Below are 27,343 nucleotides of genomic sequence, written 5' to 3' on the forward strand. Positions count from 1 at the left end.
ACCCCCCCCCCCCCCCCCCCCCCCCCCCCCCCCCCCCCCCCCCCCCCCCCCCCCCCCCCCCCCCCCCCCCCCTACGCAAAAGCCTAATTCAGCGGTGTCTGGTTAGTAATTGAGAACCAGCCTCGGCGATGGTGACCAAAAGCCAACAGCCAATGTGTCTGGATTCTACCGAGGTGATGGCGACGGCTAAGGAAAGTATTTCCCGTTACGATCAACCTGGGAATAAGTAATTGCAATAATTCCACATGCAGGTGTGACGCTTTTGATCAGAAACAAGGCGTGGATGGATTCTTCCGTCTCGGCAGTCAAGGTACCTATGCTTTTCCCCACCTCTGGTTTTCTTTTGTTAGATTGCTTGTCGTACGACCAAGTTCTTTCTTTCTTTTTCTTTTGCCGCTTGAATCCGAGATGGGCATGATCTGAGCGTGAGAAAACGTGCTTTTCTGTTTCTTCTTCTTCTTTCTTCCTCGCGTTTCCGAGCAAAGATGGATGCGAGGAAGAAAATGCAAGATGCCGATTTTTGTCCTTTAGGGTAGATTGGGTAGGTAAGCTAGGCGAGATATCCGAGCCAGATAATCTCCGTGGATTTGCGCCCCGGATAGTAGACTACCTAGATTCATAGCCCTTTGGTGCAACAACGGATTTCTCCGCGTCTGCTGCTTATCTTACGATGCCTGTATTACAGGTACGTGCTGCAGCTCTCCAGGGCGGGAGGGAGATCCCCCCGTGCCGTCTGATCAGCTTGCGTCATAGGTAATTGATAGGGTGAAGCAGCTGTGATAAGCATTGATTTCTTTCCCCCTTTACTGCTTCTTCTTTCTTTTCTTCTACTACCTAGTACCTCTGCCGGGTATAATTAGGCAAGGTACCTACTGCTAGGTCTTATCCGGCGCTTGCTACTACTGAGGTACTTTTTCTTACTCGTACGAGTGTTCTAGGAGGTAGCAGCTATATCAACTCCTTCACAAATAGTCATCCAAACTGCTATATTCCCTCGTCCACTATAAAGTACAAGCAGCATCAAATTACCTAAACACGGATAAGCAAGAAAAAAAGGAGAAGCTCTCATTCAAGAAAATCACCGTGCTCCCATTGGCCGGCCGCACGGGATGATGTGCAGTCACCTTGCGTCTCATGATTGGATCAAAAAAGCGCCAAGGGAGGCTCGCCCGCCCGTCCAGAGGGAAATGAGAAATGAGAAATGAGAAACAGCCAGCTAGCAAAAAAGCCTCCTGTTTTCCCTCTTCCCTACCGAGATGCGAGACAAAAAGACGGGCTGCAAAGCTGACTTGATTTCTTTCCGACGGCTTAGCGCCAGCTTTTAGTGGCGTGCAACGTGCGCGGGGGGAGATGCTCGCACATTGCTGGAAGCGAAATCAACTCGTCAACCAGCACCGAGGAGTTGGGAACTTTTTAGCAAATGTGGCGGCGTCAGAGTTGAGTTGCTGAATTAACCTTGGTGTTTAGACTACTATACTTTGTGGGATATGAAGTTGCAGACTACTATCCAAGTACTTGATCTATGGCATGTGTTTGACATAGTGCTAGTATTATGGATGTAATAATGTATGCAGACGCTGGATCGGACATTAGCTCTGCTGCTAAACCTATACCTACCTGCAGGCGCACACCAAATCAAATCAAATCAAACCAAACCAAATCAAACCAGACAAAACCAAACCAAGTCAAAACAGGACGGCCAGCAAGGAACAACACGGCACTCAACCACAAGCTACTGCAACTCCGTACGGGGGATCGCCTCCCTAGGCTTGCAGCTTCAACCGCCCTCAATTCTGCTAGCATGTGCTATATTTAGCCCTGCGCACTGTCGCCGGCGGGTGCCGCTGCGCCAATGATTTCAGCCACGGCGAGGCGACTAGCGAGCCACGCTCCTCGCCGCGAAACGTCATGTTTGCACTTGGGCTTCTGCTCCAACTCTGCCCTTGAAGCAAATCGATCTCGTCGACAGTCCGCGACAAATTGGCTCTTCGGTTTGATCGCCAGGCGCCCGCATCATCGCCTCCGTTGTCGTGCCTTACAAGTACTTTGACTGAAGCTGATGCGTCGCTGTCGGGAAGCTGCGCCATGTCCTAGTGCCCTGCCGGTCGTCGAGTAGCCGAACTGACTGCGGGCGCGTCTGAGCGAAAGCGAATCCGCGGTTCAGGGAGAGAAGAGACGACAGAAAAGCATCGACAAAGGGCGACGAGACGACAAGCTGAGGGAGACGGGAGACGGAGAGGCCGTCGTCGAGTTGAGGGAGAGGCATTGCATTGCGGGCAGCGACACAGAGAGACACGGGCAGAGAAAGACATGAGAGCCCAGCAAGGCGACTTGCAACAATGTCCTCTCCGCAAGCCGTGGCGACGCAGACCAACATGGCTGTCTCAAACCCGCGCCCCATGGTCCAGCGGTCCTCCCTGCCCGATCGCAACGTGACGCCCGACACCCTCGAGGACGCCTTTGTGCGCTTCATCTTCTACTGCAACCCGGCGCTGCCGCTCGACGCCGACACTGAGAGCCTCCGAGAGGCGTTTGCCAACCCCCCCAAGAGCGGAGGCAAGAGCTTCAGCCCCTTTCTCATCTTCGACCTGGTCCAGAGATTCTACCGCAAGGAGATCAAGACATGGACCGAACTCACCACCAGGCTCGGCGTCGAGCCGCCGGACCTGTCCAAGGACGAAAGCGCCCAAAAGGTCGCCCAGTACGGCGTCCGTTTAAAGGTATGTTGTTCGTTGGCGGCTTGTGCGCTCTTCCTTGTCTTTTCCCGCCACCATCCCCCTTACTTGGCCAATGATGACGAGCCGCTGACATGGCTGTAGAAATGGATGAACTCTATGCATGTCAAGGCCTTTTTCGAATACCTCATGGGCATAAGCAATGATTACTGGACTGAGATTCCAGACGACCCAAATCCCATAGGGCAGCCTGTTCGTGATGGCGTTGCCGTCGAGGATGACATGGCCCTGAGGGCTCTGTTACCTCATATTCGCCCCAAGAGGGGCCGCAAGAGGCCAGAGCCGGAGGACAGGACCGACTCTCCGGTGGCTCAGCGACAGCGCCTATCGCCTCCATCTGCAGTCGATGGTCCTCGGGCGACGTGGTCGGCTCATCCAGATGCACGAGCCCAGGGCGTGCCGATGGATCCCTCGAGGCCCGGCGCCGCAGCTGCTTGGGGCTTCAACGACTCCGTGCAGACTCCGCTTTCTCGATACCCCAATTCCGCCTTAACACCTTCAACCAGGAGCTCCTTTTGGGACGATGCGTTGGAGCCCCGGTCTGCCATCTCCCCATCCAAGCCCAAGCTTTCCACCCATAGGCGGGGACCCAAGAACGTATCCTCGGCGTGGAAACCTGGAGGGGCTGATGCCAGTGTCAAACCAAGGGGAAGGCCCCCGATTAATCGCACGCCCGTGGAGCCCTCTCCTCCTAACCCTCCGCCCATGACATCGTGGGCTCCGACCCCCGACAGCAATCCATCGGATGCTCCCGTGGCCGTTGTGCCCAAGGACGCCATGCCAATGACTCCCGACGTGACCCAGATGCACCCGCAGATTCGCAACCAAGTCGTTGCTCCGCGTGCAGATGCCGTGGCGTCTCTGCAGGCACGGACGCCGTCACAGGTGCACATGATTGCGGCCCCTGCGTCTTCTAACCTCCCCGTGGCCGGCATGAGCATCAGCCCGTTCGACAGCACCAGACCAGCTCGACCTGCTATTTCTCTGCAGGTTCCAGAGAGGCAAGGTGGCACAGTCCGGCTGGCAACACCGCCGCTGCCGCCACCACTCCCCCCACCGCTGCCCATGGTCCCCGTCAACGACCTTCCGGCAAACGATCCTCCGGCGCTCCAAGGAATCCCTCTTCAGGCACCGCCTGCAACGCAGGCTAATGGGTGGGATCCGTTCTCGCAGCCGCCTGTAGCGGGAGTGTATGAGGCCAACGCCGTTCCACCCTCTACTGGGACCACCAGCCAAGCTGGCTCAACGTCCAACAAGGACGTGCCCCAATATTTCTTTGAGGATTTGGACGATCGTACCAATGTCGACGGGCTCATATCCTACTTTACTCACGTCTTGCACAACTCAGACTGGGTGGATCCCCAGGGCAACCAGCAAGAGATTGCTGGCATGGACGAGTGCACCGCCATGGTAAATGCCACGGTGGAGCACATGTACAAGAATGCCGAGTCGTCCCAAGCGTTTCTCATCAACCTGGCGGCGTTGTGCGGCGCAAAGATGCTCATGACCAACCGCCCGAGGTGCTACCGGGTCGAGACCTCGGAGGGTGTTTACACCTATTATTTTGACTGGCAGTATCGGTTTGGCCACCTCAAGGGGCAGTTCACCATGACTCATAGCGTGCCGGTTACGATGTGGAAGAAGCCGGGGCCGGGAGAGTCTGTCGAGACGTCGGAAGAAGGCGGTCCGTCGGCGGCAGGGAACCTGACATCGGAGCAGTGGCAGGCCAAGTACGGTGCTCTCATGGACGAGATAGAGAAGCGAGACCGGGAGCTCTTTGAGATGCAGAACAAGGTGATGGAGTCGATGAGGAGAGACACCTGAACGGACCCGCACGATACCTATTTGCTTTTGGTCTTTTCTCTTCTTTTTTCTCTTTGTTTCCTCTTTTTCTTTCATTTCGTTTCATCTTCATTTTCATTTTCATTTTCATTTCACATAATTCTTATTTGTTTCTCGTTTGGTGGGGAATTTCGGCGCCCTTTTTGTTGCATGATATGGAGGCAGAAAACGGAAACTAAGGTAATGAGATTTTTCGGGTAATACATACTTGGGTACACAATCGGCGATGGCATGGAAGGACGGAACCTCCTTTCCAAAGGTATATCAAGCTGGGAGCTGTTGGCCAGCCTCTGCACAATGGCGTTGTGACCGCAATTATTTGGTCATGTTTTTGTTTTGGATATCAACTGCATTAGGCTGCTACTGGCGTAGGTAGCTGAGAAATGGCGAGAGGGCTTTTTGCAGGCCTCTTTAACTTTGATGTTTTGCGTTTGGGTGCTCATATTTGCCTTTGTGGAGTGACTGGAACGTGATGGGAGCAAATGTTTGTCACCTTTGGATGGAGATTGCTTGCCCGCCAGGTTCGAGGTTTCAGGAGGGAAAAAGTGAGTGAGGCGGGCGACGTTGTTGGTCTTATGTTCCGGATACCTGCTTTTGAACTATGTGAGTGGGCGGCGGCTAAGTATGAGTACGAGTACTCCAGAACGGCATGTGAGGTGATGTGACGTGGAGTGATGCTGATTATAATTGGAACCTTGATTTTTTTTTTAAAACCCCCGGTATGGATGGAAGTGCTCTTGCAGTAGAAATGGTTGATATTGTTATACTTGTAATGAGATGAGAATTTGTTTTGATTTGATGGAGTGTGCGTTGCTTTATGAGGTGTCGAGATGTAAAAATATCGGGCCACCTTTAAGGCTAAGGTTCGACGGTGTCATGGAGCTGTCAGATATTAATGACGACGCCCGGGTTTTTAGATGAAGCTCTAGGAACGAGGAGTGTTGGAAGCTCTGCTTTAGCCTTTAGTGATGGATGTTTCTTGGTATTTTTCCCAAATTGCTATTTAGGCATTTTTATTGTTATTAGTACTTTATTGGCCATAACCTGCATGTACTAAACGCAACACTTAACCTCACAAGCTCCGCATTACTGCCAGGCGATTGGTATAAAAAGGACATGGTTATCGAAATCGAACTGTACGAGCATGCATCAAGAAGTTATTACTCGCCTTGCTCGCATAGCTCACATAAGTAACTGCTATTTCGAGATGGGCAGTGTGAAAGTGTTGGTTGGTCTGCCCACAGGGTTACAGCAGCATTGATCACTGAGTGCAATGTACAGTAGCAATGGGATCGCTCACTGCAACGCTCCCGTCTGCTCCGATGGTCTGGGCAGTCCACTTTACAGGCACTTTACAGGCCGCTCAACTGCCACCAACCGCTATTGACCGCTGGAGCCTCTAGCACCGCACTGTACCGCACTGTACACGATTGTTACACACCAACCGGCCCCCTGGGTGGCGCAAACCGGACGCTGTGAGTGGCCGCGACTTGCGGGCGAGGGAACAGCTGTGGAGAAGCGACACCCAGTTTGTGAGACGGGGCCCCGCAGAAAGAGAAAACCGGGCCCCGCTTGACTCTTACTCGTACGGTGCTGTTGGTCTCATCCCCGTCTAGAACTTTCAATGGCCTTCTGACTGAGACTTTGGGGTTCTTGTTCGCCATTCTTTCTTTCTACTGTAGGAGCGGCTTGTCGCGTGCTGGTTCCCACGTGCTGTGGCCGAAGCCTATTGTTCTTTTTCTTCTTCTTTCTTTCGGAGACGCCGAGAAGCCCTCTTTTTCCATGGAAACATTCTATTTTCTTACTCTGGCGGCAATTCAATCAACCATGGATAACTCGACGAGTCAACGCAATGGAAAAAGCGCCTCACTCGCTCAATCCTGGTCTTCCGACGGACGGCGTCAGAGTGAGCCATGGCCAGAGCCTGCACAGATGGAATCAAATCCTTTCCGTTGGAGTGGGAAAAACCCAGAGCCCTCGCCATCCCTGCTAGCGGCCCATCCAATGGCTCCCCCATGCGGTTCCCCATGCCATGGATGCCACTCGCTCACTAACCCGACCTGAAGCCTCACTGTGTGACATTTGCTGCTTCTTCTCTCGCCTCGCTCGCCTCCCGGCGGCCACTGCTCTGATCGCTCTGGCGCCACTGCTCAGCGGTTTAGCTCGATTTCTCTTCTTCCTTGGCCCGTTGAACAATCCCGCCCTTTTCCCTCTTGCTCCAGAACTCGCTCTTCCATGACTCTACTACCCGTCTTATTATTGCCTGTATACCTGCTTTTACACCCATCCATACAGTACCTACAGTTCTCTACTATTGGCGCTCCACCCGGTGCTTCTGGTGCTTCTCCACGTCCAAGGAACAAAAAGCGAAGCGGCCAGGTGGACCAGACCAGACCGGACCGGATCAGACCAGACACACCCCAAGCCGGCTTTTTCTGTTCCGCGCAAAGAGTTGATTCTCGTCCGGCTAGCCGTTTGTACTGTCCCGTACTTGCGTCTGCTCCTTGTTTCTCTCCAGCTCTTTCGCTTGTCCTTCTCCATCCCCTTCTTCCAAGTCTCGCCTGGACGAAGCAAAGCCAGAATCCCCGGGCCGATTTCCCAAAGGCTGCACGCACTACCCAACTCACCACTCGCTGCGACGTATCGTATCCGCTCTCCCCCGTCCGTCTCCCGTCTCCCGTCTCCGTCTCCGCCTTCTGCAATCGCAGCAAAGAGCGAGAGATTGCCAGAGGGGGATCGGGAAGATCCCCACATCTTTTGTGTGTGTGTTGACGCTTCCCCGGATTTGCTCGCCGCGGCCCATCACCGCCATGTCATCATCGTCGCAAAGCCGGGTCGACGAGATTACCATGTACGAATACTTTCTTTCCCCAGACATGATTTGTCTTGTTCTTGTTCTTGTTTCTTGTTTCCTGTCGAATGGTGATGGGATGATGGCACTTCAACGCCGTCGTCCACTGTGTCTTTTTCGTCTTGGAATCCCATGCTGACCGCACATTCTCTCGCCCGCAGAGCCTCGAATGAATATCATGTCTCGTCCTCCTTCTCGGCTGAGGCTGGAGAAGACCGCCGCAAGTCGCAGCGTGTCAACCTCAATTCAAACACAGAGGCAAAGTAAGTACAAGCTGTTTCTCCCGCCCGTGTCTCTCCCACGTGGTGAGGGCCCTCCATTCGTTCATCCCGGAGCCCATCTAATCGCCGATCCCCTTTTTTTTCTCCGTGTCTTAGAATCAAGAACCCACTCGTCGGCATCCCGCGACGAACTCTGCTGGCCGACGTCGACGAATTCTGCCGCTCCAAGAACCTGGAGGACCATCGCGACATCATCCGCAAGGGCGCGCTGGTGGCCCAGGATCCCACCGGCTATGAGGACATCACCGGCGCCGAGGCCCTCAGCCAGGACGAGATTGACGCCCTCCGCAACGAGGTTCTGCACAAGTGGCGCATTCCCTGGACCCTGCTCCTGACCGTCGTGACATGTTCCGTCGGCGCCGCCGTTCAGGGCTGGGACCAGACTGGATCCAACGGGGCAAACCTCGACTTCCCTACGGCGTACGGCATCGGCGCCAACACCATCCACGACAAGCTCATCGTCGGCCTGGTCAATGCCGCGCCCTACATCGGCACGTCGTTTGTCGGGTGCTGGTTGTCAGATCCCTTGAATTTCCACTTTGGCCGCCGGGGCGCCATCTTTGTGGCTGCCAACTTTTGTCTCTGGCCGGTGATTGCGAGCGCGTTCTGCAATTCATGGCCCAGGCTGTTGATATGCCGCCTGCTGATGGGCGTTGGTATGGGCGCAAAGGCGTCTACTGGTGAGTTGCCCTTCTTGATCTCTTCTAGCCTTGAAGCCAGGCTGGTGCAAAACCAAATATGCGGACGTATTCGGAAGAACTGACTTGACCCAATCAACAGTGCCCATCTTTGCCGCAGAAAACTCGCCGGCCCCTATCCGAGGCGCTCTCGTCATGAGTTGGCAGCTGTGGAACGCATTTGGCATATTTCTTGGGACGTGCGCCAACCTCGCCGTCAGGGGAATTGGCGCCGAAGCGTGGAGATACCAGCTGGGGTCGGCCTTTATCCCGGCTGTGCCGCTCGTCGTTCTCGTTTACTTTTGTCCCGAGTCGCCGCGATGGTACATCAAGAAGAATAGATACAGGGATGCCATGCGGTCTTTGCTCCGCCTGCGGAACAGCGCCGTCCAGGCTGGCCGTGACATTTACTACATCCACGTCCAGCTCGAAGTCGAGGCCGAGTTTATGGGCAACGGCAACTACGTCCGCCGATTCATTGAGCTCTTTACCATCCCCCGAGTCCGGCGCGCAACCTTGGCAGCCGGCACGGTCATGATTGCGCAGCAAATGTGCGGCATCAACATCATGGCCTTTTACTCGTCCACCGTTTTCCTGGACGCCGGAGCGAGCACCACTGGGGCGCTCTTGGCCTCGTGGGGGTTTGGCCTGGTCAACTTCTTGTTTGCCTTCCCCGCCGTGTGGACGATTGACACCTTTGGCAGGCGATCTCTGCTCCTCTTTACCTTTCCGCAGATGGCGTGGACGCTGCTGGCGGCAGGGCTTTGCAATTTGATACCCGGGCAGGGCGGCCTTCATCTGGGCTTCGTTGCCTTCTTCATTTACCTGTTTGCGGCCTTCTACTCGCCCGGCGAAGGACCCGTCCCGTTTACATACGCGGCCGAAGTCTTTCCCTTGTCTCACCGTGAGGTAGGCATGGCATTTGCCGTGGCGACCTGTTTTCTCTGGGCAGCCGTGCTGTCCATCACCTTCCCCCTGATGCTTGCTAGGTTGGGCGTCATGGGTTCGTTTGGGCTATATGCACTCTTTAACGTTATTGCCTTGGTCATGATTTTCCTTTGGCTCCCAGAGACGAAGCAACGAACGCTGGAAGAGCTGGACTACATCTTCGCGGTGCCCACTCGCGTGTTTATGAGATACCAAGTCACCAAGACGCTGCCGTGGTGGTGGAAGCGATGGATCCTCCTTCAAAAAAATGCGACCCTCGAACCCTTGTACACGCTGGACGTGGCCGAACACGTCGACTCGGACGAAGGCGAAGACAAGTTTGAGAATGACAAGGCCAAGGTCGAGCTGAAGGACCTTGTTGGCTTTACACCAGCGGCTGTAAACGCTAGATCGCTCTCCCCCGAAGCTACAGCGTGATGTCTTTTTTTTTTGGACCCCTCTTTTCTTTGCTGTCAGGTCATTATGATCATATTTTCCCCCTTTGCGATTTTCAGATGGGCTTTTTTTTTTTGCTGGTAACTACTATTGGGCGTTGATTTTTTTTTTCTTTGGGTTGTTGATTAGCGGGCGTGTGTGTGTTCAATTTTATTTCTCAACTCATGATACCACGGAAAGAAACGGACGGGATTGGGACGACTACGGCGCATGTGGGAACGCGATACCCCCAAGTCAAATGTGTTTTGAAAGCCTTTGGCATTTATCTTTTCTCTCTATTATTTGTGTTTTGCGCCGAAAGCACTGTTTTGGATTGGCGTCGAATATTTAGTTCATCTCCATCATGAGCGGATTAAGAGTGGGAGGGATATGGGGTGGGATGGGTCTGTTTTTGGATGAGCATGGCCATCATTGACTTGATCTGCTTTTTATGTAAAGATTGTATGTAGACATTACGACATTTTCCCCTGAAGACTAGATGACGCATATACACCAGCAGAATATGAAGAATGAGCAGCACAGATAATGCCTGTGCCATTTTGTACAACTCTTGTCATCTTTTTACTTGTTTACTCGTTTAGTTCTCCTGCAGCTGTACTCGTACGTCATCTTCACCGAGCTGTGATGGATCCCACCCATAACGGCTCCCTCATCTTCTCCCAGGAAGGGAAAGCTCTGCGAAAGAAAGATAAACAAGGGCTCCAATCTCGTGCATCTGCCTTTTCTCCGCAGGGGGGAACTGGACGGTGATTCGACGGTTCCGGCGGCGCGATCGGGATCTTGAATGGTTGTTGGTACCGGGTTCTGCGGAATATAGCATACCTACCTATTTGTTTATGTCGCATTCCGTCCCGGACTCGCGGGGTGGAGCTGAGGAGCTGAGATAGATTGTGCGGGTATTAATAGAACGGGGATGATGTGGAAGAGCGTCACATTTCGACCCACTGAGTCATGGTATTTCGGTATGAGATTTGGGACGCGTATACTCTTTTATTTGGGCTTTTGTGAAGAAAAACTGTTCAATCCTTGACGATGGAGGTGGCGGGCGGGAACCGCGGGTTCAGCCTCACGATCCGAGGTTACATGCACTCTGGTTCCGATGATATCATAAGGGATACATCACATTCATCTCCAGTCAGGAAAGCAGCCTCGGCAATCTCCCTCTTTCGTGAGGGGGAGCACGACCATCATCTGCACTCATTTTTCCTAATTCGAGCCCTTGATGTGCAGCGTTATGACGAGTGCGGATTGGATCGACAGCAGGGGTACCGTCACCGAAAGAGAGAGCTGACGGGGCGATCCTTTTTTGATCTGAGTCGTTTAAGAGAAACGTCTCTTTGTGTGGTCGGAATACGGGGCCACAAAGGGTGAGGATCGCAGGGCTTTGATTGGGCCGGCGTGAGTGAGCGATACGAGAAAGATAGGACGACGAGAATGCACTGCATCTGCAAGATGGCAATCTGCAGAGCGTTGGGCCTGGGATTTGCCTTTTCTCCCCGCTTTGGAGGAGGTCGGAGGTGGGCAGATGCGTGGTGATGGAGGAGGTGTTTTGTTTCGCCTTGTTTTTCATCTTCTCGTAATTATTGAACTTGAGATCGTGGTGCGGAGAGGGGGAACGTGGTTCTCCAGATCGTGGACAAAAGTCATCGTACGCGTACTGCAAGCCGTGAGTCATACCTTTGGATCCATGCGAGAAAAAGGCACCCCGGAGCGTATTTGATTGCTGTTATGCGCTTCGTTTTATATAGAGCGATAAATGAGACGAGCGTGATACCCTCGAGATGGTGTTTATGCACGTTGCCTTGTGGTCCATCAGTCGCGTCCAAGGTGGTGTGCTCTAGCGGGATGGCTCATCAAGGGCTTGATTTAGGCGGTTGTGGGAATGGCAGAGACGATCAGCCCTTGGTTTTGGAATGGACCAGAACCACATTCGGCGGACTAGATGACGAGTGAGGACGAGTACTCGCACAGGCAGATAGCGGTGGCGTTGTGGGCGTCTGGAAAACGACCGTCCCGTTGTTGGCTGAACTGGAGGCGTCGTCTTGTCTCGGGCCGTGTCCTGCATGATTCAGTCCGGTGCAAGGAAAGAGAAAAAAAGGCGTTCAACATCTCTGGTGCGAACACATGTCAAACTTGGTTGAACAAGGTTTTGGCCGCCGTTTTGTGTTGCGAGTGTAGCGCCAGGAGAGGAGTTTAAGGGGTCAAAGACGGTTTGCGAGGTGTTGTTAGCTCGAGTTCTGGACAATGCCGCCTTGGCTTTAGCAGCCCTGGTGATGGATCCCACCCCGTTGTGTTGGTGGAGGCATCGCCATGGCAGGGAGTAAATACTTGCGAAAAAGTATTTTTTTTCCCTTCTCTTTTCTTCTTTTTGCGTCTGTGTGTCCCTCGCTCGTCTGTTGAGTGTCAGTAAACAGACAAACAAAGACTTATCGCCGCGATGGCGGGTGAGGCAAACAGAATAGGGGAATTGGGAGAGCTGAAAAGCAAAGACCAGAGTTGGGCGTTCTTGAAAAATAGCACCGCATGCAGTCGCAACTCGTATCGGGTGTCCATCTCATTAAAGCTGGGTCTCGTTAGATGGTAGCATTCGGCTTTCTTTTTTGCTTTGCGAAGTTTGCCAAATGCCAGAATCCCCGAGTCCATGACAAGCCGCTCCACCTGGCTGACGTGACCCCATCCGTGTCCAATTTTCAATTACTAGTCAAGAGATCCATTTTGCAAGAGTAGCTGAAGTGAGCAGCCAAAAAAAACAACAACCTGGAACCTTGGACGAAAAAAACGTCGCGTGGCCTGTGGTTCGTTCCCATTGTACAGCCTCTCTTTGTGGCAGGGGTCGAGACAGGCTTTGTATGGCTTGCGAGAGGCGATAGAAGAGAAGAGACGAGGGGAGCCCTGCTGGTGGATGGATGAACTGCCGGGCTGGGAAACATGAGGAATTAAAAAAAAAAGATAGAGGAAATAATGCGGAAAAGCGGAAAAGGAAGATGGATTATGAAATCTTTTTCGCAGCATTTTGGTTTCATGGCTATTTGATCATCTGTGAGATGATATGAGCAAGTTGAGGTTTGCGTGTCCCTGTGGTATCAAAGTATCAAAGTTCCTTGCAGACGAGAGCTTTTTCTTAGCACTCCTGACGACAGATGTCACTGTACAGCCAAAATGTCACCGGCCGCGACAAGTGTGCGTATCGGTACGCGATTTAGTACTAAGCACGGAATCATGCGCAGGTATTTGCTACCTCCATGTGCGCCATGCGTGCCGTCCTGCAGCCACCGGGCCTAGTACATGTACCTGTTCCTGGCCCTTTGCAGCTGGCCAGGGCCTGAATGGCCCCCGTAGCTTAGCGGCTGCTCCACTGTGGCCGCCTCGTATGCGGTACCTGGCACGCCTGTGCTCCGCTGCCCAGCGCCCTAGGTGCCGCCACCAGCCACTAACAGCACTTGCAAGTTCCGTACGACCTGCAGATGGTAGTACCGGCTACCTGCAGTGCTGCGCTTTCTTGCACCTTCCTGCGCTTTCCTGCGCCCGCCCGCATGTACCTGCAACCTGTGCCGATCGCCCCTTTCATCGGGCCTGCCACGGTCCAGTGAGATCGAGCAACACCTCCAGCTTGTTTCACCAGGCACCACTCACAGGCTCTTCCTTTCCTTCTTCTTCGTCTCTTCTTAAGATCGCCTGTTTTTGCAGCTCGATTCCGTTTTTCTCCTCTCCACATTTCTCCTCCTCCCTTCCACTCGTTTGGACTGATATTTCTTAACCCAACTGACCGGGTCTTCGCTCGTTCTCCTGGTTCACTCGTTTTTTATATATCCTGAAACGCCCCTAGTGTTCTCGGTACTACTTTGCCTACCTAGTAGCCTCCAATCAGTTTTTTTTTACTACGCCCTCTGCCAGCTCCTCGAAGGTCTTCGTCTTGTCAAGACTTCCTCTTGCTTTTGCCTTTACCTCTACCTCTACCTCTTTGTCTTCCCTTTCCTCTTCCCTTTCACGCTCGTCTTTTGTTCTGGTTTACCTTTGCGGACTATCACTCGCTTCGCCTATCCCAGCCGTTGGCACGGGCCTTTGTTCTGACGTCTGCGCTGAATTGCATTGCGTACTCGACATCCTCGACGACGACTCGTGCTTCCTCGTCACCATCAGCTCAGATTGTGCATTTCCTGCAAACCTGATTCGCCTGGAGCCGGTCTTCAGCGGCTTCTACATTTGTGGCATCTGAAACGTCGCGTTCGCCGGTTCTTTCTATGCCCCTGCGGTGGCATTGATTGTCAGTTCATATTGGGTGGTAGCGCAGCATTTTTACACGCCATTGACTGGACTCGACCTACTGTGTGGATATCCTCAGCTTTAAACACGGCACCTAAGCTGTCCTCGCAATCTTCAAGGACGAATAACCCCAGCTTTTCAAGGCATCAAAGTTGTCAATTCGAAACATCTCACGACCTACCTACTTTTAGCAAGCATCGCTTGTACTCGGTATAAAACGACGTGCACTGCCATTCCAACTCAGGCGTGCACCTGTTGCGGAGTAGGGGAACTTTCACATGGCGCAACGTCAAGCCTCTCGCGCCTCACGAAGCTCTGCTGGATTCATCCCTCTTGACGGAGGCGATCTTCGCGACATGGACAACGGCGGCGGCATCCCCCTCCACCCCTTGACGACGGTCAAGAGTAACGCGTCGACTACGGGAGCTAGGAAGCCCATGGCAAGCACCCGCAGCCATGACGAGCACAACGAGAAGCATGGCATGCACCACCGCCATGCTGGCCGTCGACGCAAGATGGACGATGAGAGCCTCAAGCGTAGGCAGACGGGCGACGAGGTCAGCCTCAACGCCATGGGTCGGCTCTATGCCAAGATCATCGGCTTCTCAGTCATCACGCGGTACATGGTCTACGTCGTGCCGGTTGGCATCTTGCTGGCTGTCCCCCTCATTGTACTTCCTCTGACCGGCCACAAGAACGACATCTACCTTGGCAGCCACAACGATAACAAAGGCCCTTCCCTGTTCAAGCTCTTCTTGTGGATTCAAATCTCCTGGCTGTCTCTATGGGGTGTCAAAGCCGCCGCCTGGTTTCTCCCTCACGCCTTCATGTTCTTCTGCGGTATCGTCAGTGCTGGCACTCGCAAGTACGCCACCGTCTTGAGCAACTTGACCATTGTCATCTCCATCTTCTTCTGGGGCCTGGCTTCTTGGCTCACCTTCAAGAGCATCTTTTCCCAGGCCTTCTCAGATGGCATTGCTTGGGTTGTCAATCTCGAGCGGGTTCTCGGCGCCTGCTTCGTCTCCTCCGCTGTCCTTCTCGGTGAAAAGGCCATTGTCCAGCTCATCGGTGTGTCTTACCACCAGCGGTCCTTTGACAATCGCATCAAGGATTCCAAAAGGGAGATCCACCTTCTGGGTCTCTTGTATGATGCTTCCCGTACCCTGTTCCCCATGTACTGCCACGAGTTTGCCGAAGAAGACTACATCATCGAAGATAGTATCGAGATGATGCTTAGACGGAAGGCTGGCAAATCTGCCGTCCCTGGCGCCGTGGCTCCTATGAGGATCATCGGAGACGTTGGCCGGTTTGGCGACAAGGTGACGTCCGTTTTTGGCAATCTTGCGAGCGAAATCACTGGCAAGCACGTCTTCAACCCCAACTCGGCCCACTCCATTGTCATTGAAGCTCTCGAGAAGAAGCGATCGTCCGAGGCCCTCGCCAGGCGTCTCTGGATGTCCTTTGTCATAGAAGGCAGAGATGCTCTGTTCCCAGACGACGTGGAAGAGGTTCTTGGTCCAGCATACAAGGCGGAGGCGGAAGAGGCCTTTGAGGCCATTGACACTGACGCCAATGGGGATATCAGCCTCGAGGAGATGGTTCGCAAGGTTGTCGAGATGGGCAAGGAAAGAAAGGCAATTGCCGAAGGAATGAAGGATATTGGACAGGCCCTCACAGCATTTGATAAGGTCTTGCTGTTCGTCGTCCTGCTCATCTCCGTCTTCATCTTCTTGTCCTTCTTCAACAGCAGCCTTCTCACCACCATTGCTACCGCCGGTACCGCTCTTTTATCTCTTTCTTTTGTCTTTGCTGTCACCACCCAAGAATTCCTTGGCTCTTGCATCTTTCTATTCGTCAAGCATCCCTATGATGTCGGTGACCGCATCGAGGTCTCAGGTACACAGATGCTGGTTGACCGCATTTCCCTCTTGTATACTGTCTTTACACGCACCGATAAGATGCAAGTCTCTCAGGTTCCAAACATTGTACTCAACAATCTCTGGATTGAAAACATTTCTCGAAGCAAGGCCATGTCGGAGTCCTTCACTGTTGACGTCTCTTTTGATACCTCATTCGAGGATATCGAACTGCTTCGCGCTGAAATGGAGAAATTTGTCCGCTCGCCCGAGAACTCTCGAGACTTCCAGCCCGACTTTGGCATTGGTATCGGCGGTGTCAATAACCTTGACAAATTGACCCTTAAAATCAGCATTAAACACAAATCCAACTGGCACAATGACCGCGTTCGGGCCACTCGCCGCTCCAAGTTCATGTGTGCTCTTGCTGTCGCTCTCAAGAAGGTCCCCATTCTCGCTCCTGGCGGTGGTGGTGAGGCCTTGGGCGGACCTACGAATCCTACGTACTCTGTGGCCGTAACGGACCAGTGGGCTGCTGACAGCCGAGACAAGGCTGCCAAGGCAACCGATGCTCTGCGAATGGTACCCTCAAATGCGGACCAGACCCCCGAAGAGATTCTCCAGTCGGAGAAGAACGCCGTCGCAGCCCTTAATACTAACAGATCTCTTGTCCTCGAGACCTCTGGCATGTGGGACGCTGATTCCCGCTCCATCGCGTCCAGAGATCCATCAGACGAAATTGGCGCGGGTGATTTGAAAAAGGAAAGCAGCCAGCGTGGCGGCAAACGACGAGCAGGAGAGGGCTTGACCGGCCTCACTCCGATAGACAGCCAGAACGCGACCTTTCCGCAGTCGGGCACAAGTCCAAGGATAAGGACCTTTGACGAAGAAGCTCAGACCGGGATGCCGGGATCTCAGTTTGGCGTCCACCAACAGGACGGATCGAATATCGGCCGCCATTCCAGCTACCGAGGCCCCAGCTTCGACGTGAGCCGCACTGAGGACACCCTTCACCTTTCTCCATCGTTACATGTCCCTAACCGTGGTGCGAGCGTGGGTCGACGCCAGCGAGGATCGTCCACGTCCGTTGACGGTCAGTGAAACCGCATGAAGCAACACATTTTCCCCTTTTAGATAAAGGGAGACGGATACTCAGTCTTGGGGCAAGCACGCTCTGAATAACTTGAAGTATTCTGTTTAGATTGAGGACCTCCCTAGTGATATTTTCCACTATGAGTGAGCTTGCAAGTTTTCCTTTTCTTTTTCGGTATCAAAGGGTCATGTTTTTTGTTTGAAGAAACGAGAAAGCAAAAAAACAATGTTTGGGACAAGTGGTTTATGATTTGAATTGCGTCAAAAGAGGCCCTGTTGTACGCTACGAGCACAACGAAGGGCGGTTTCTTTTTCCATCATGGCGGGAGAGGAGGAAATACATCAAAAAAGGGAAACTTGGATTGAATTAGACGCGGAACCAAGACGCCGTGGCCAGTGCTGGCACCGCTATATATCACGGCATGAATTCTTATACTACATATTAGCTTTTTTAGTTTTAGCACACTCTCTTCTTCTTTGTTTTGTCAGATTATTCGCATACATCAATAGATTTGCCGTTATGCCTTGGCAACCTCGTTGCGTTTGCACTTTTGATTTGATGGCTGTTCACGTTACCATATTCGGCTTACTTGTAGTCTCAGTGGCAAGGCTCACTGGTAGCTTGCCAGTAATAAACCCCGCTCTTGAATCCATTGATATTAATCGGTGTATAAAATGAAAAGACCTTGTCTACTATGTACTTCTCTCCATTCTGCTAAACCGTCTTTGATACGAGCTGACCTTGTATCTTGAGTTATGACGAGAAGCCTAGACCTGGATACATGCCATTACCACAGCCGATGACTAAGCCCTTGAGCTCAGGAGTTCTGCCTTACTTCACCTCATTTGGTCTTCAACTACCTTAGTACCTAATTATACAACGTAACCTCGTCAACTTATCCGAAAACTAAGATGAAGCTGTCAAATGATTGTCACAAAACACGGAAAACCGCTGTTGTTCTCGTGGCGATCCGTTTGTGACTGATTGCTTTTCCGAATCCTGGGGAACCAAGTGCCGCTGTCCTGGTACCTCATTTCTGACTCTTCACATTCACTAACCCATACCACCTCATGGTCCTACGCGGCTTGACATGGGCATGCTCAGGCCACTTGATGGCATTGGACCACGGCTCAGACTCGCCGACCCCTGGCTCTGAATCCCGGAATCCCATGCATCTGTCTGCATGCATAGCGCTGGCACCAATGAGCCAAACCATCCCCGCAAACTTCTCCGCACGGCCAATGGCTCCATCTCCACACAATGGTCTGTCGTGGAAGCCCGACTATTTCCCCAAAAAGCTAGCTGGGAGCTCTGTTTCCTGAATCCGTCCCCACCATCAGCACTGCTCGAGGCGTTCGGAAAAGGTGCCTCTGGCTCGCCAAAACGGTTCCATGGCGAACGTGTGTTGCGAGACGAAGCAGAAGCCCACCCGAGCTAGGAAAAACGTGGCGGCCACGATCGAAACAAGAAGTGACGGTGGGAAAGGGGAGGGTGGGAAGCACTGGGATCCGAGAACCTGCGGGGGTGGTCGTTGGAGATGCATGTAACGCTGGCCCTGTGAGACGAGCCGTCGGGAAAAGGAAACCTTGAACCTTTTTTTTTCTGGAGAAGACCCTTTTCTTTAGATATTACCTTTTGTCTCGAAGCTAACACAGACGTGAGTTTGCTTCTTTGTGGATATCATCTCTTCAACTACTCGTTGCTGCTACCAAGGAACTATCTTGCAAAGCTGTTGATTGTCAATTGCGAGTCTGGGCTCTGACTGCGTTTGGTTGATGACCTAAACTTGCATCGAAAAGATTGTCCGATATAGGAGGAGCGGCCTCGTTGCATCTCCAAGCAGCTGATTGTCTTTTCGTCTTGGTCTTGACTTGTCACAAAAACACATTCACAATGTCGACTACACCAAACGTCACGCAGAAGCCGCCGCAGCAGGTATGCGACAACTGTCGCTTCCGGAAAATGAAGTGCGATCGCGGTCTGCCGTGTAGCAACTGCGTCGTCTCTTCCATTCCTTGCCGATACTTGCACACGCTCCGGCGCAAAGGGCCAAGGGGAGGCAAAGGCCGTCGACTGTCTCAAATCAGGCAGGGCCTCACAGAACCTGACAAGAACCACTTCGAGGTCAGCACGCCGAGCACACAGATCCAGTTCAACGCCTTGGAAGATTCAACTCGAAACCGCCCTGTCAGCCAGCAAAACCCCCTTCTGGCCCTTGCAACAGCGTCTGGCACGGCGACGGAACATGACAAGCAGAGGCTGTCGGTGGCCTTGGCGGCTCATGTGCAGGTGTTTATGAAGCACCTGTTTCCCATTATGCCCGTCGTCAACGACAGGGAGCTGCTGACCGACTCGCTGCGCTTGGATGAGCTCTCTCCATCACGGTATGCCTTTCTCCTGTCTCTCTGTGCTGCGACGCGGATCCAGTTGAAGCTGGACAATGCCGAAGAGTACGATGAGACATCAGTCGGCATCAACACGTCGCTAGACTCGCCCCTTACGGGTGAGGCTCTGCTCACCGCTGCTGAGCAGGCCCGGCTGCAGTTCAACGTGGTCGATGACCTCAGCCTGGACACGCTGCTGACATCCTTTTTCCTCTTTGCGGGCTATGGAAACCTGGAGAAGCATACCCATGCTTGGTTTTACCTGAACCAGGCCATTTCATTGGCTCTGTCAATAGGCTTACACAGTGAGTCGGCCTACAGCAACCTGGAAGAAAGCGAACGGGAAATCAGACGGCGGATATTCTGGTTATTGTTTGTGACCGAAAGGTAAGCGTGAAATGATTTGAATCGTTTCATCACAAATTTGAAGCAGGGAAAACTAACTCGCATGCCCCTGGTAGAACATATGCTCTGCAGCACAGGCGGCCGGTGATGCTGCGCAACACCATCTCAAAGCCGCAGATTGTCGACTCAGACTGCCCTATTGTCATGCACGATTTCGTAAACCACGTCCGCCTATTCGAACTACTGCCCTGTTCTCTGTATGAGTGGCAGCCTCACACCGATGGATGCCAGCCTCAAGGTGTCGCTCTCAGCCATGCCATCAGCAATAAACTCTCCGCCGTGCAGCCCGCAGAATCGGTAATGGAGAGCCAGAGATTCGACACGCTTGTCACGCAACAGTGGCTTCGTGTGTCGATGTGGCGGCTCGCGTTTGGTACCAAGCCGAACCTCGTGTATGGACAGGGTCTCATGCCCGCTCTTGGCTTGCCGTTTGAGGCTGGAAAATCCATCATGAAGGCCCTGGGATCTGTGAGCCAGAGCTCAAAGGACTGCCACGGAATCGCAATTGTAAGTTTAGACGAGAAATATTTTCTGCGACACAACAAGTGAGCGGATGCTAACAGAAGATATTCGGCAGGAACAAAAACTGTTCGACATTGGAATGAGTCTGGCGGACGCATCCATGTCTGCTTCTCCCATGCCCTCTTTCGAATTCGGGCCACAGGACGTTCTCTGTTCTGTTGTCAAGTTCCTGGCCCGTATTCGCGGGTGTCAATCTAATCTGCTACCCAAGCTTCTAAAGCACTCGGAGATGATTCTCGGCTTCTCAAATCCCATTGCCAGCATCGACATCCACTGGCCGGCATTGCTTGAGGAGCCCTCAGGAGGAGTGGCGGAGAACGTGGGCGACCTAGCTGCTCAGGGAGAAGAATCATCCAGCAGCACGGGCAGCTGGCAGGATACCTGCGATCTGACGATGCTGGAACCTGGTGCGGCATCGTTTATGGCGTTGTCATGCGAAGAGCCGCCGTTTGACGCGGATCAAGTGCACTTGCCGGGGCAAGTAGAAATTGCATAACGAGTTTAATTGGAAGCCTGAAATAATTTCTTGGAATCACCCTTTTTCTTCTTCTTCTTTTTTTCTTTTGTTTTCAACAATTCGGGTTGGGTTTATTGGGTGGCTATGAAAATGTTTATGAAATATGCCCTGTTTAACAGCTCTATGTATATGCCTATGATGCTGCCATGGTTTTCTGCCAAACCATGCCAATCAATCAACAGAGAATTCCTGTTTCTTTTTTTTGGAACCCTCCTTCATTAGCCTCCTTCACCTCTCTCTCGTGAAGACTCAATTGACCATTTAGCTCATCTCATCTTCACAGCTCATCTTTGAGAAGGCTCTTCCTGGCTCAATCGACCATCCAGCTGCTCCTCAAAGCTCGTCCTTGAGAAGGCTCTTCCTGGTGGTATCCTCTCCGCTGGTGCTCTGCAGCCTAAACACCTTGGCCGCATGTCTCGGCACCCGCACGCTGATCGAGCCGCCGGCCTCGACGGCGCCAATCCGCTCGCCAAACAGCCGTGGGTCCCGACGGCTCAGGCCCTGGGCATAGGGGAGCTCCGTCGCGTTGTACCAGTCGAGCTTGGTCTGCAGCAGCGAGCGACGAGCATCCGCATCCTTGGCGTCGAGCAGGGCCTGGGCGTCATGCGAGCTCATGCGGGAGCCGCTGCTACCCCACAGGTCGTGGATGGCCCAGTCTTGCTTGACCTGCGGGGCGGTGCCCACGCCGTCCATGATGAAGACGTCGTCGAGCGAGACGGTCATGTCGAGGTCCGCGTCGGCGGCGTTGAGCAAGATGACGACCTGGTCGCCGTTGGCCAGGGGGCCGCTCCAGACGTGCGTCTCGCCCACGCCGTGGCGGTCCTTGGGCACGTCGAGGTCGCGCGAGATGCGCTGGACGGCGCGGCCACGGGGGTCCTGGTTAAGGGCAATGATGGCGGGGTTGTTGATGATGGCGAGAGACGAGGCCGTCAGTTTGCGGAGGTCGTTGCCGAGGAGCAGGGGGGACTTGAGCGCCGCCCACATGGAGAAATGGGCTTTGTACTGTGTTTCCATCCCATGTTAACACGATACTACATGTAAGTCCGAGAGTCACAACAAGACCATCACGCGACTTACCTCTTCTTCCGTCATGCCGCCGTGGCCAACTTCCAGCATGTCCAGGTCGTTCCACCCGCCCGGCAGGCCGCGGTCGATGTAGGGAGCCACCTTGTTGATGATGGCCAGGACGGAGCAGTGCGTGCCGGGGGCGATACAGGCTGGGTCGGCGGCGTTTGTGCACGAACACAGGTCATCCGGACGGGCAAACGAGTCGTAAATGTCGCCCGATATGCGCCAGGAATTGGCAATGGATCCTCCCCACTGCGATGCGACAAAGAAGTTAGCCGTCTCTCCCTCTTTTTCTTCTTCTTTCTTCGTCTTGCATTCCCGGACTGTTCTGCGAGTGACGAAAGCCAAGACAGGGGGGGGGGAAAGACTTACAGTGTGGACATAGTCCTCGCCCCAGCTGCATAGGCTGTATAGGATGGACCGGCCCGTCTTCTTGAGCGCCTTGGCCATCTCATTGAAGCGGTTAAAGGAGATGAGGGGCGTGCCGAACCGGCCCATATGATAGCAGTTGTCGTACTTGAGGTAGTCGACACCCCAGTCGGCGAAGCTCTGCGCGTCGTTTTCTTCGTAATCGAGGGATCCGGCTACATTATGTGGAAATCAAAACGATTAGCCAATTCCTCGTCAAACCAACTCATGATACAACAAAGATCCACATCGGAAGCGCTCAAATGGAAACGACAGAGGGAAATTTTGTAATAACTCACCATATCGCGCGCAAGTCATCTCGCCCGCGCTCGAGTACATGCCAAACAGAAACCCCTGCTCGTGCAGCTCATCCGCCACCGCGCCCATGCCGTCCGGGAACTTGGTGGTGTCCGCGACGAGCTTCCCCTCGGCGTCGCGGCCCGACGACCAGCAGTCGTCCAGCACCACGTACTTGTAGCCCAGGTCCTGCAGCCCGTATTCCGTGAGCAGCTTGGCCGTGTTGGTGAGGAGGGTCGACGAGACGGAGCAGGCAAACGTGTTCCAGTTGTTCTATTGGAGGAAGAAAAACAATACATCGTCAGCTCTTTGGTTGGTTTGGTGTGTGATTCGATTTGCTTCGAACTGATGTGCCGGGACAGGACGAAAAAAAAGGGCATCAGTCACAAAGTACATACCCATCCCATCTGGGGAGTTCTCGCCAGTCCGTTGTTTACGGCCCGGACGCCGCTCGCAGAGAGGGCCACGAGAAGGCCTTCCTTGGCTGGAAACCTCATCTTGTATCACCAACACACACAGGAAACGGTGAAACTTGCTCTTGAAAGGGGAGAAGAGGTATGAAGAGCGAACGGACAAAAACAGAGGAGCGATTCGTTTTATGTCTGCGTCTAATATACCTTTTCGGCTCTAACATCAAAAAGAGCAATCCGCTTCTCCCGCCCCCAGGACCAGCGATCAGGTCGGAGGAACCGAAACAAGCCACCGATTGCTATTAAAAGAGAAACAAAGTACAAGATGAAGGAAAAAAAAACAAACCACATCGAGGCCCCCAAACAATTCTCCCCTCCGTCACCCCTACCTGTTATTCCATCTCTCGTCCTCCTGCCCCCCCTTCCATATTCCCACGGAGGATTAGTCTTGGCTGGGTCTCCAGCGGCTATCGTGCCGTTCGTTACGGTCAATTAATCGGGGACGCCTGTGATTCGTGGCAAATGCGATGCTTTATCGATTTCAGACAAATTGGGGTGGGATCCCGTGGGAGTTTACTCGGGAGAAACTTGGGGGTCCACAGATTTAAGTGAGATCTGTGGGATGGGCGATCTTGGCGGCGCTGGTGATTGATTTCGCTGAAAAGGGCAATCCGGGGTAAGTTGGCCGACGCTGCAAACTATTTTGATACACAATTCGAGTATTCATTATTCTTGTTGTGCATAATATATGCCAAAAGGACTGACTGTTTGTTGTTTAGAGAAGCAAAAAGCCGGTCCCGTGTACTCCGTAGTCTGGGTTGCCGTATCTGGAAATTGCGCCTAAGTGGCAAGCCCTCAGCTTGATGGATAACCAGCCTTGCCAGCATCAACCAGTGGGTTCCATCCAATCCATCATCGCTCATATCATCCATGATCTGAGCGCCTTGTCGGTGTGGCATCTGCCATTCAGCTGCCGCTGTCGTTATCTGCTCCGCCGCTGCCAGTATCTGTGGTACCGCTGCCAATATCTGCACCGCCGCCCTCATTGTCTCCTATGTTGCTGTCATCGTCTGCTGTGGTGTTGCAATGATCTGCGCTGCTCTCGATTTCATCGCCATCCTTCTCCTCCGGAGACGAGAGACGCCCTCTGTTTATCCATAGAAAACCTTGGCGTGACAGCTTTCTTCTATTGTGTATGACGACGGTGCGCGCATGTTCAATCACTTTCAATCTAAGCATTGCTCTGAGGATAACTGATACCTTCCCAGGCACACCATGAATGCAGAGACATGCCAATCCCGACATGAGTATTGCGGCTTTTGGACAGACGTAAACGCCGTCGCCGATTTTGCGACGTGTCTCTGCTTGGCTTTTTGCAAGGGATTTATACAACGCTCTGTATCCCTGCCATTGTGACAATGATCCTGCGGATAAGACGTCGGTAAAATAGCATTCCTCGACGCACTCGTTGAAACAGTCCATGTTGATATTGGGGTTTCCGACAAATACCGAAAAGAGGGCACGCATGAGTTTGGTGCACAGCTGCTTCTCTTCATGCGCCTCCATCTGCTTTCTCTCTTGTAGAGAAGGTAGTGGGCATATCTTCCAGACTTCGCTGAGGCGTCCTTTGAACTATAGTAGAGATCCAAGCAGCGAATCGGGGTGCGAAATATGCTTCTCCCAATCAAGCGCCGTCTCGTCTCTATCGGGGCCTTTGGACGTTGACGCCATTTTCGGGGAGAGGATGTAGAAATGGAATGACCTATGATAATAAACCTGGATAACTGCTATGAAGAGGAGGAGAAAAATGTATTAGCGGATGGTTGATTTGTAAGAAGAGAGCTTGGAGGATGAAGTCTGGACTTAGGAACCCATTTGGTTCTACGACGGCGCCTTCTCCAGTTGAGCATTATGTTCTGTCTATTGGACTCTTTTGCATTTGGTGCAAGGGCAAGCCAGGAGCCATCATCTACGCAGTAAGTACGAGGTGACTCCTAGCAGCTTCCCGATCGCAGTTACGAAAAGTTACCACTGTGTAAGGTGAAGTACGGCTTCATTCTTCACGATCTCTGGCTAAAATTCTACTGCGATGAACAGGTGTGTGATTATCATAATACGTAATTAGCTTATCTCAACTACAGAGTCATCCTCCGGACAGATTTAGCCTGTAAAATGGCCAAAAACAATGGCCCCTTAATAGCAAGCAATGCTCTTCCCCCCTCCTATGGCAGAGCGTCGTTCTGAAAGGCATCAATCTTGTAGCTGGCAAACTTCCTTGCTGGGACTTTGCGGGCAAACAAAATGTCCAGCTCTTCATATGTCCGGTCCTTGGACTCTGGCAACCGGAAATATGCCCAAACAAAGGTGATGAATGCAGTCCCGCCCCAGACGAAGCCAGTATAACCCTTGAGGTTCCACTGCGTCGGGTTCATGAAATATGGCTGCAAGACACCGGCGACGATGCCCGTGACAGCGTACGCATTACGAGCCAGGCAGACCGTCTTTTGACGAAGGCGCGTCGAGCCAAGCTCTGCCGGAAGAGCCCAACCGAGCTGACCGGCCGATAGCTGGAAGACAAAGGTCCACACCAATGTCAGGACGGCCTGGGCCATGCCAACGTGGTGGTTGCTTGTTTTGGCGTTGAGACCGCCAATGATGATGAGGATAACCGACATGACGCCCATGCCAACAACATATGTCGTACGTCGTCCAAAGTAAGGCATGATGAGGACCCAAGACACGATGGTGCCAAACAGGGCCATGCCGTTTCCACCGACACCGAGGTGATAGGTCTGTGTTGTGGTGAGACCAACCTGCTGGAAGAAGTAGGTCGAGTTGTAGGCAAAATTGATACCGGAAAGGACTTGACCGGCAAACACCACGCAGGCAATCTCAGTTCGGCGAAGCTCAAAGCCCTTGAAGCAATCCCAGTACGATGTGCCGACGGAAAGCTGTTCTTCCAAGTTGTTGGTGTAGATGATCAGGTTGAGACTCTCCTGAAGTTCTTCCTCGGAGGGGTTAGAGCGGAGCTTTCTCAATGACTCCTTGGCCTCCTCGTGGCGGCCCTGACGAACAAGATGCCAAGGGGTATCAGGTGCGAACCAGATGATCGGGAACAAAATCACGGGCCAAACCCACTGAACGGCAAAAGGAATTCGATAAGACCACTCCGTCGTATTATTAACGAGGCCGGCGAAGATACCGGCTGAGATGAGCTGACCAATGATGAAGCACATGTTGGTCCAGCTGGTCAGGTACACTCGCAAGGTCATTGGCAGGACTTCGGAAGCATATGCTGGCGCGGTTGTGGCAAAGATGCCCCACGGCAGGCCACACAGCAACTCGCCGACAAGCAAGACTTTTGTGTTTGGCGCAAAGAAGACAATAAAGACAAAAGCGCTCATGGTGACCAAGGAGCCCAGAATAACGCGGACGTGACCAAATCTGAGAACGAGATAGCCATTGAGAAGAGTACCGAAGAAGGAGCCGACGTTGGAAGCATTGCCTAAACCAGCCTGCCAGGGGGCTGAGAGCTGATAATTGTTGGTTGCCTCGTTAAAGTGGCCGTACTTCTTAGCGAATTCGGGATAGGCGTAGAAGTTGCTCAAGAGGTTTGTATCATAGCCCTCCATAATGACGCAGGCAGACACAACCAGGCACCAGAAGATGGCCTTGGGATAGAGGCGCAGAGCCTTGAGCGGATGCAGGTTGTGCTCGGCCTCGGCACCCTGCTTGGCCTTGTCAGCAACCTCATTGATGGCGAGCTTCTCATTGGGCTCAATGGGAAGATCTTCCGCGTGGTCCACGGCCAGTGACTTCTCCATGGCTCCTCTTGATGGTGGAGATTTGAAGATCAAGCGAACAGCCTCCAACAGAGAGAAGAGGGGGGGTTATCGAGTGAAAAAAGAAATTGTCCGTAAGAGAGACTCGAGGCAGACCCGTGCTTATCTTGACTCCTGTCTCACTCTTCCAGGTTCTCGGTCAACTTCCTTTTGAAAAACGACACCCCAACGAGCCTATTTTATAGTTATTCCAGCTTCTTCTCTTCCCCCTCCATCCAGCCCAATAATGACTAGACGCCCTCAAAGAGTCCCTATCATGCTGTTGAAAAAACTCTTGGCCTCGTCGAGATAGCTTACAAGGGTGGACTCGGCTCATCTTCTTCACCCCGCAATTGGCTATTCCATACAAGGGTAGACTTAGCCTTACAAGCCTCCCCGGACTTTGTGTTTTTGGCGGCGGTATTGAGGTGCTGTGGTTTCTCAGGCAAAAGTATCAATGCCCGATAATTTCCCCTTTTGGGTATTGTGAAAACAGGCGCGGGGCCAGAAGCAAGGAAGAGGCAAATATT

At 52.9% G+C, this 27,343-nt stretch overlaps 8 protein-coding genes across 8 annotated transcripts; 4 read left to right on the forward strand and 4 right to left on the reverse strand.

Moving 5' to 3' along the window:
- Positions 1–1,812: 1,812 nt before the first annotated feature.
- On the reverse strand, positions 1,813–2,266 carry Triagg1_4636 (uncharacterized protein; the record flags this gene model as incomplete). Its single annotated transcript, XM_062899061.1, has 2 exons — positions 1,813–1,942; positions 2,040–2,266. 2 exons carry the CDS (start codon positions 2,264–2,266, stop codon positions 1,813–1,815), a joined length of 357 nt encoding a protein of 118 aa, XP_062756216.1.
- A 73-nt stretch (positions 2,267–2,339) lies between these two features.
- Positions 2,340–4,559, forward strand: Triagg1_4637 (uncharacterized protein; the record flags this gene model as incomplete). Its single annotated transcript, XM_062899062.1, has 2 exons — positions 2,340–2,720; positions 2,820–4,559. 2 exons carry the CDS (start codon positions 2,340–2,342, stop codon positions 4,557–4,559), a joined length of 2,121 nt encoding a protein of 706 aa, XP_062756217.1.
- Positions 4,560–7,560: 3,001 nt separating this feature from the next.
- Positions 7,561–9,751, forward strand: Triagg1_4638 (uncharacterized protein; the record flags this gene model as incomplete). Its single annotated transcript, XM_062899063.1, has 3 exons — positions 7,561–7,691; positions 7,806–8,389; positions 8,490–9,751. The coding sequence occupies 3 exons, from the start codon at positions 7,561–7,563 to the stop codon at positions 9,749–9,751; spliced, it is 1,977 nt and encodes a 658-aa protein (XP_062756218.1).
- A 4,559-nt stretch (positions 9,752–14,310) lies between these two features.
- Triagg1_4639 (uncharacterized protein) lies at positions 14,311–16,989 on the forward strand (the record flags this gene model as incomplete). The annotated part of the gene is made up of 1 exon (XM_062899065.1): positions 14,311–16,989. The coding sequence occupies one exon, from the start codon at positions 14,311–14,313 to the stop codon at positions 16,987–16,989; it is 2,679 nt and encodes an 892-aa protein (XP_062756219.1).
- A 1,885-nt stretch (positions 16,990–18,874) lies between these two features.
- On the forward strand, positions 18,875–20,788 carry Triagg1_4640 (transcriptional regulator family: Fungal Specific TF; the record flags this gene model as incomplete). The annotated part of the gene is made up of 3 exons (XM_062899066.1): positions 18,875–19,752; positions 19,827–20,277; positions 20,348–20,788. The coding sequence occupies 3 exons, from the start codon at positions 18,875–18,877 to the stop codon at positions 20,786–20,788; spliced, it is 1,770 nt and encodes a 589-aa protein (XP_062756220.1).
- Positions 20,789–21,142: 354 nt separating this feature from the next.
- Triagg1_4641 (CAZyme family GH27) lies at positions 21,143–23,079 on the reverse strand (the record flags this gene model as incomplete). Its single annotated transcript, XM_062899067.1, has 4 exons — positions 21,143–21,811; positions 21,887–22,461; positions 22,585–22,855; positions 22,981–23,079. 4 exons carry the CDS (start codon positions 23,077–23,079, stop codon positions 21,143–21,145), a joined length of 1,614 nt encoding a protein of 537 aa, XP_062756221.1.
- Positions 23,080–23,958: 879 nt separating this feature from the next.
- On the reverse strand, positions 23,959–24,558 carry Triagg1_4642 (uncharacterized protein; the record flags this gene model as incomplete). Its single annotated transcript, XM_062899068.1, has 1 exon — positions 23,959–24,558. The coding sequence occupies one exon, from the start codon at positions 24,556–24,558 to the stop codon at positions 23,959–23,961; it is 600 nt and encodes a 199-aa protein (XP_062756222.1).
- Positions 24,559–25,214: 656 nt separating this feature from the next.
- On the reverse strand, positions 25,215–26,816 carry Triagg1_4643 (uncharacterized protein; the record flags this gene model as incomplete). The annotated part of the gene is made up of 1 exon (XM_062899069.1): positions 25,215–26,816. One exon carries the CDS (start codon positions 26,814–26,816, stop codon positions 25,215–25,217), a length of 1,602 nt encoding a protein of 533 aa, XP_062756223.1.
- Positions 26,817–27,343: the final 527 nt, after the last annotated feature.

The sequence above is a fragment of the Trichoderma aggressivum genome (genome assembly GCF_033847375.1).
Source record: "Trichoderma aggressivum f. europaeum strain CBS 100526 chromosome Unknown scaffold_015, whole genome shotgun sequence".
NCBI classification, from domain to species: Eukaryota; Fungi; Ascomycota; class Sordariomycetes; order Hypocreales; family Hypocreaceae; genus Trichoderma; species Trichoderma aggressivum.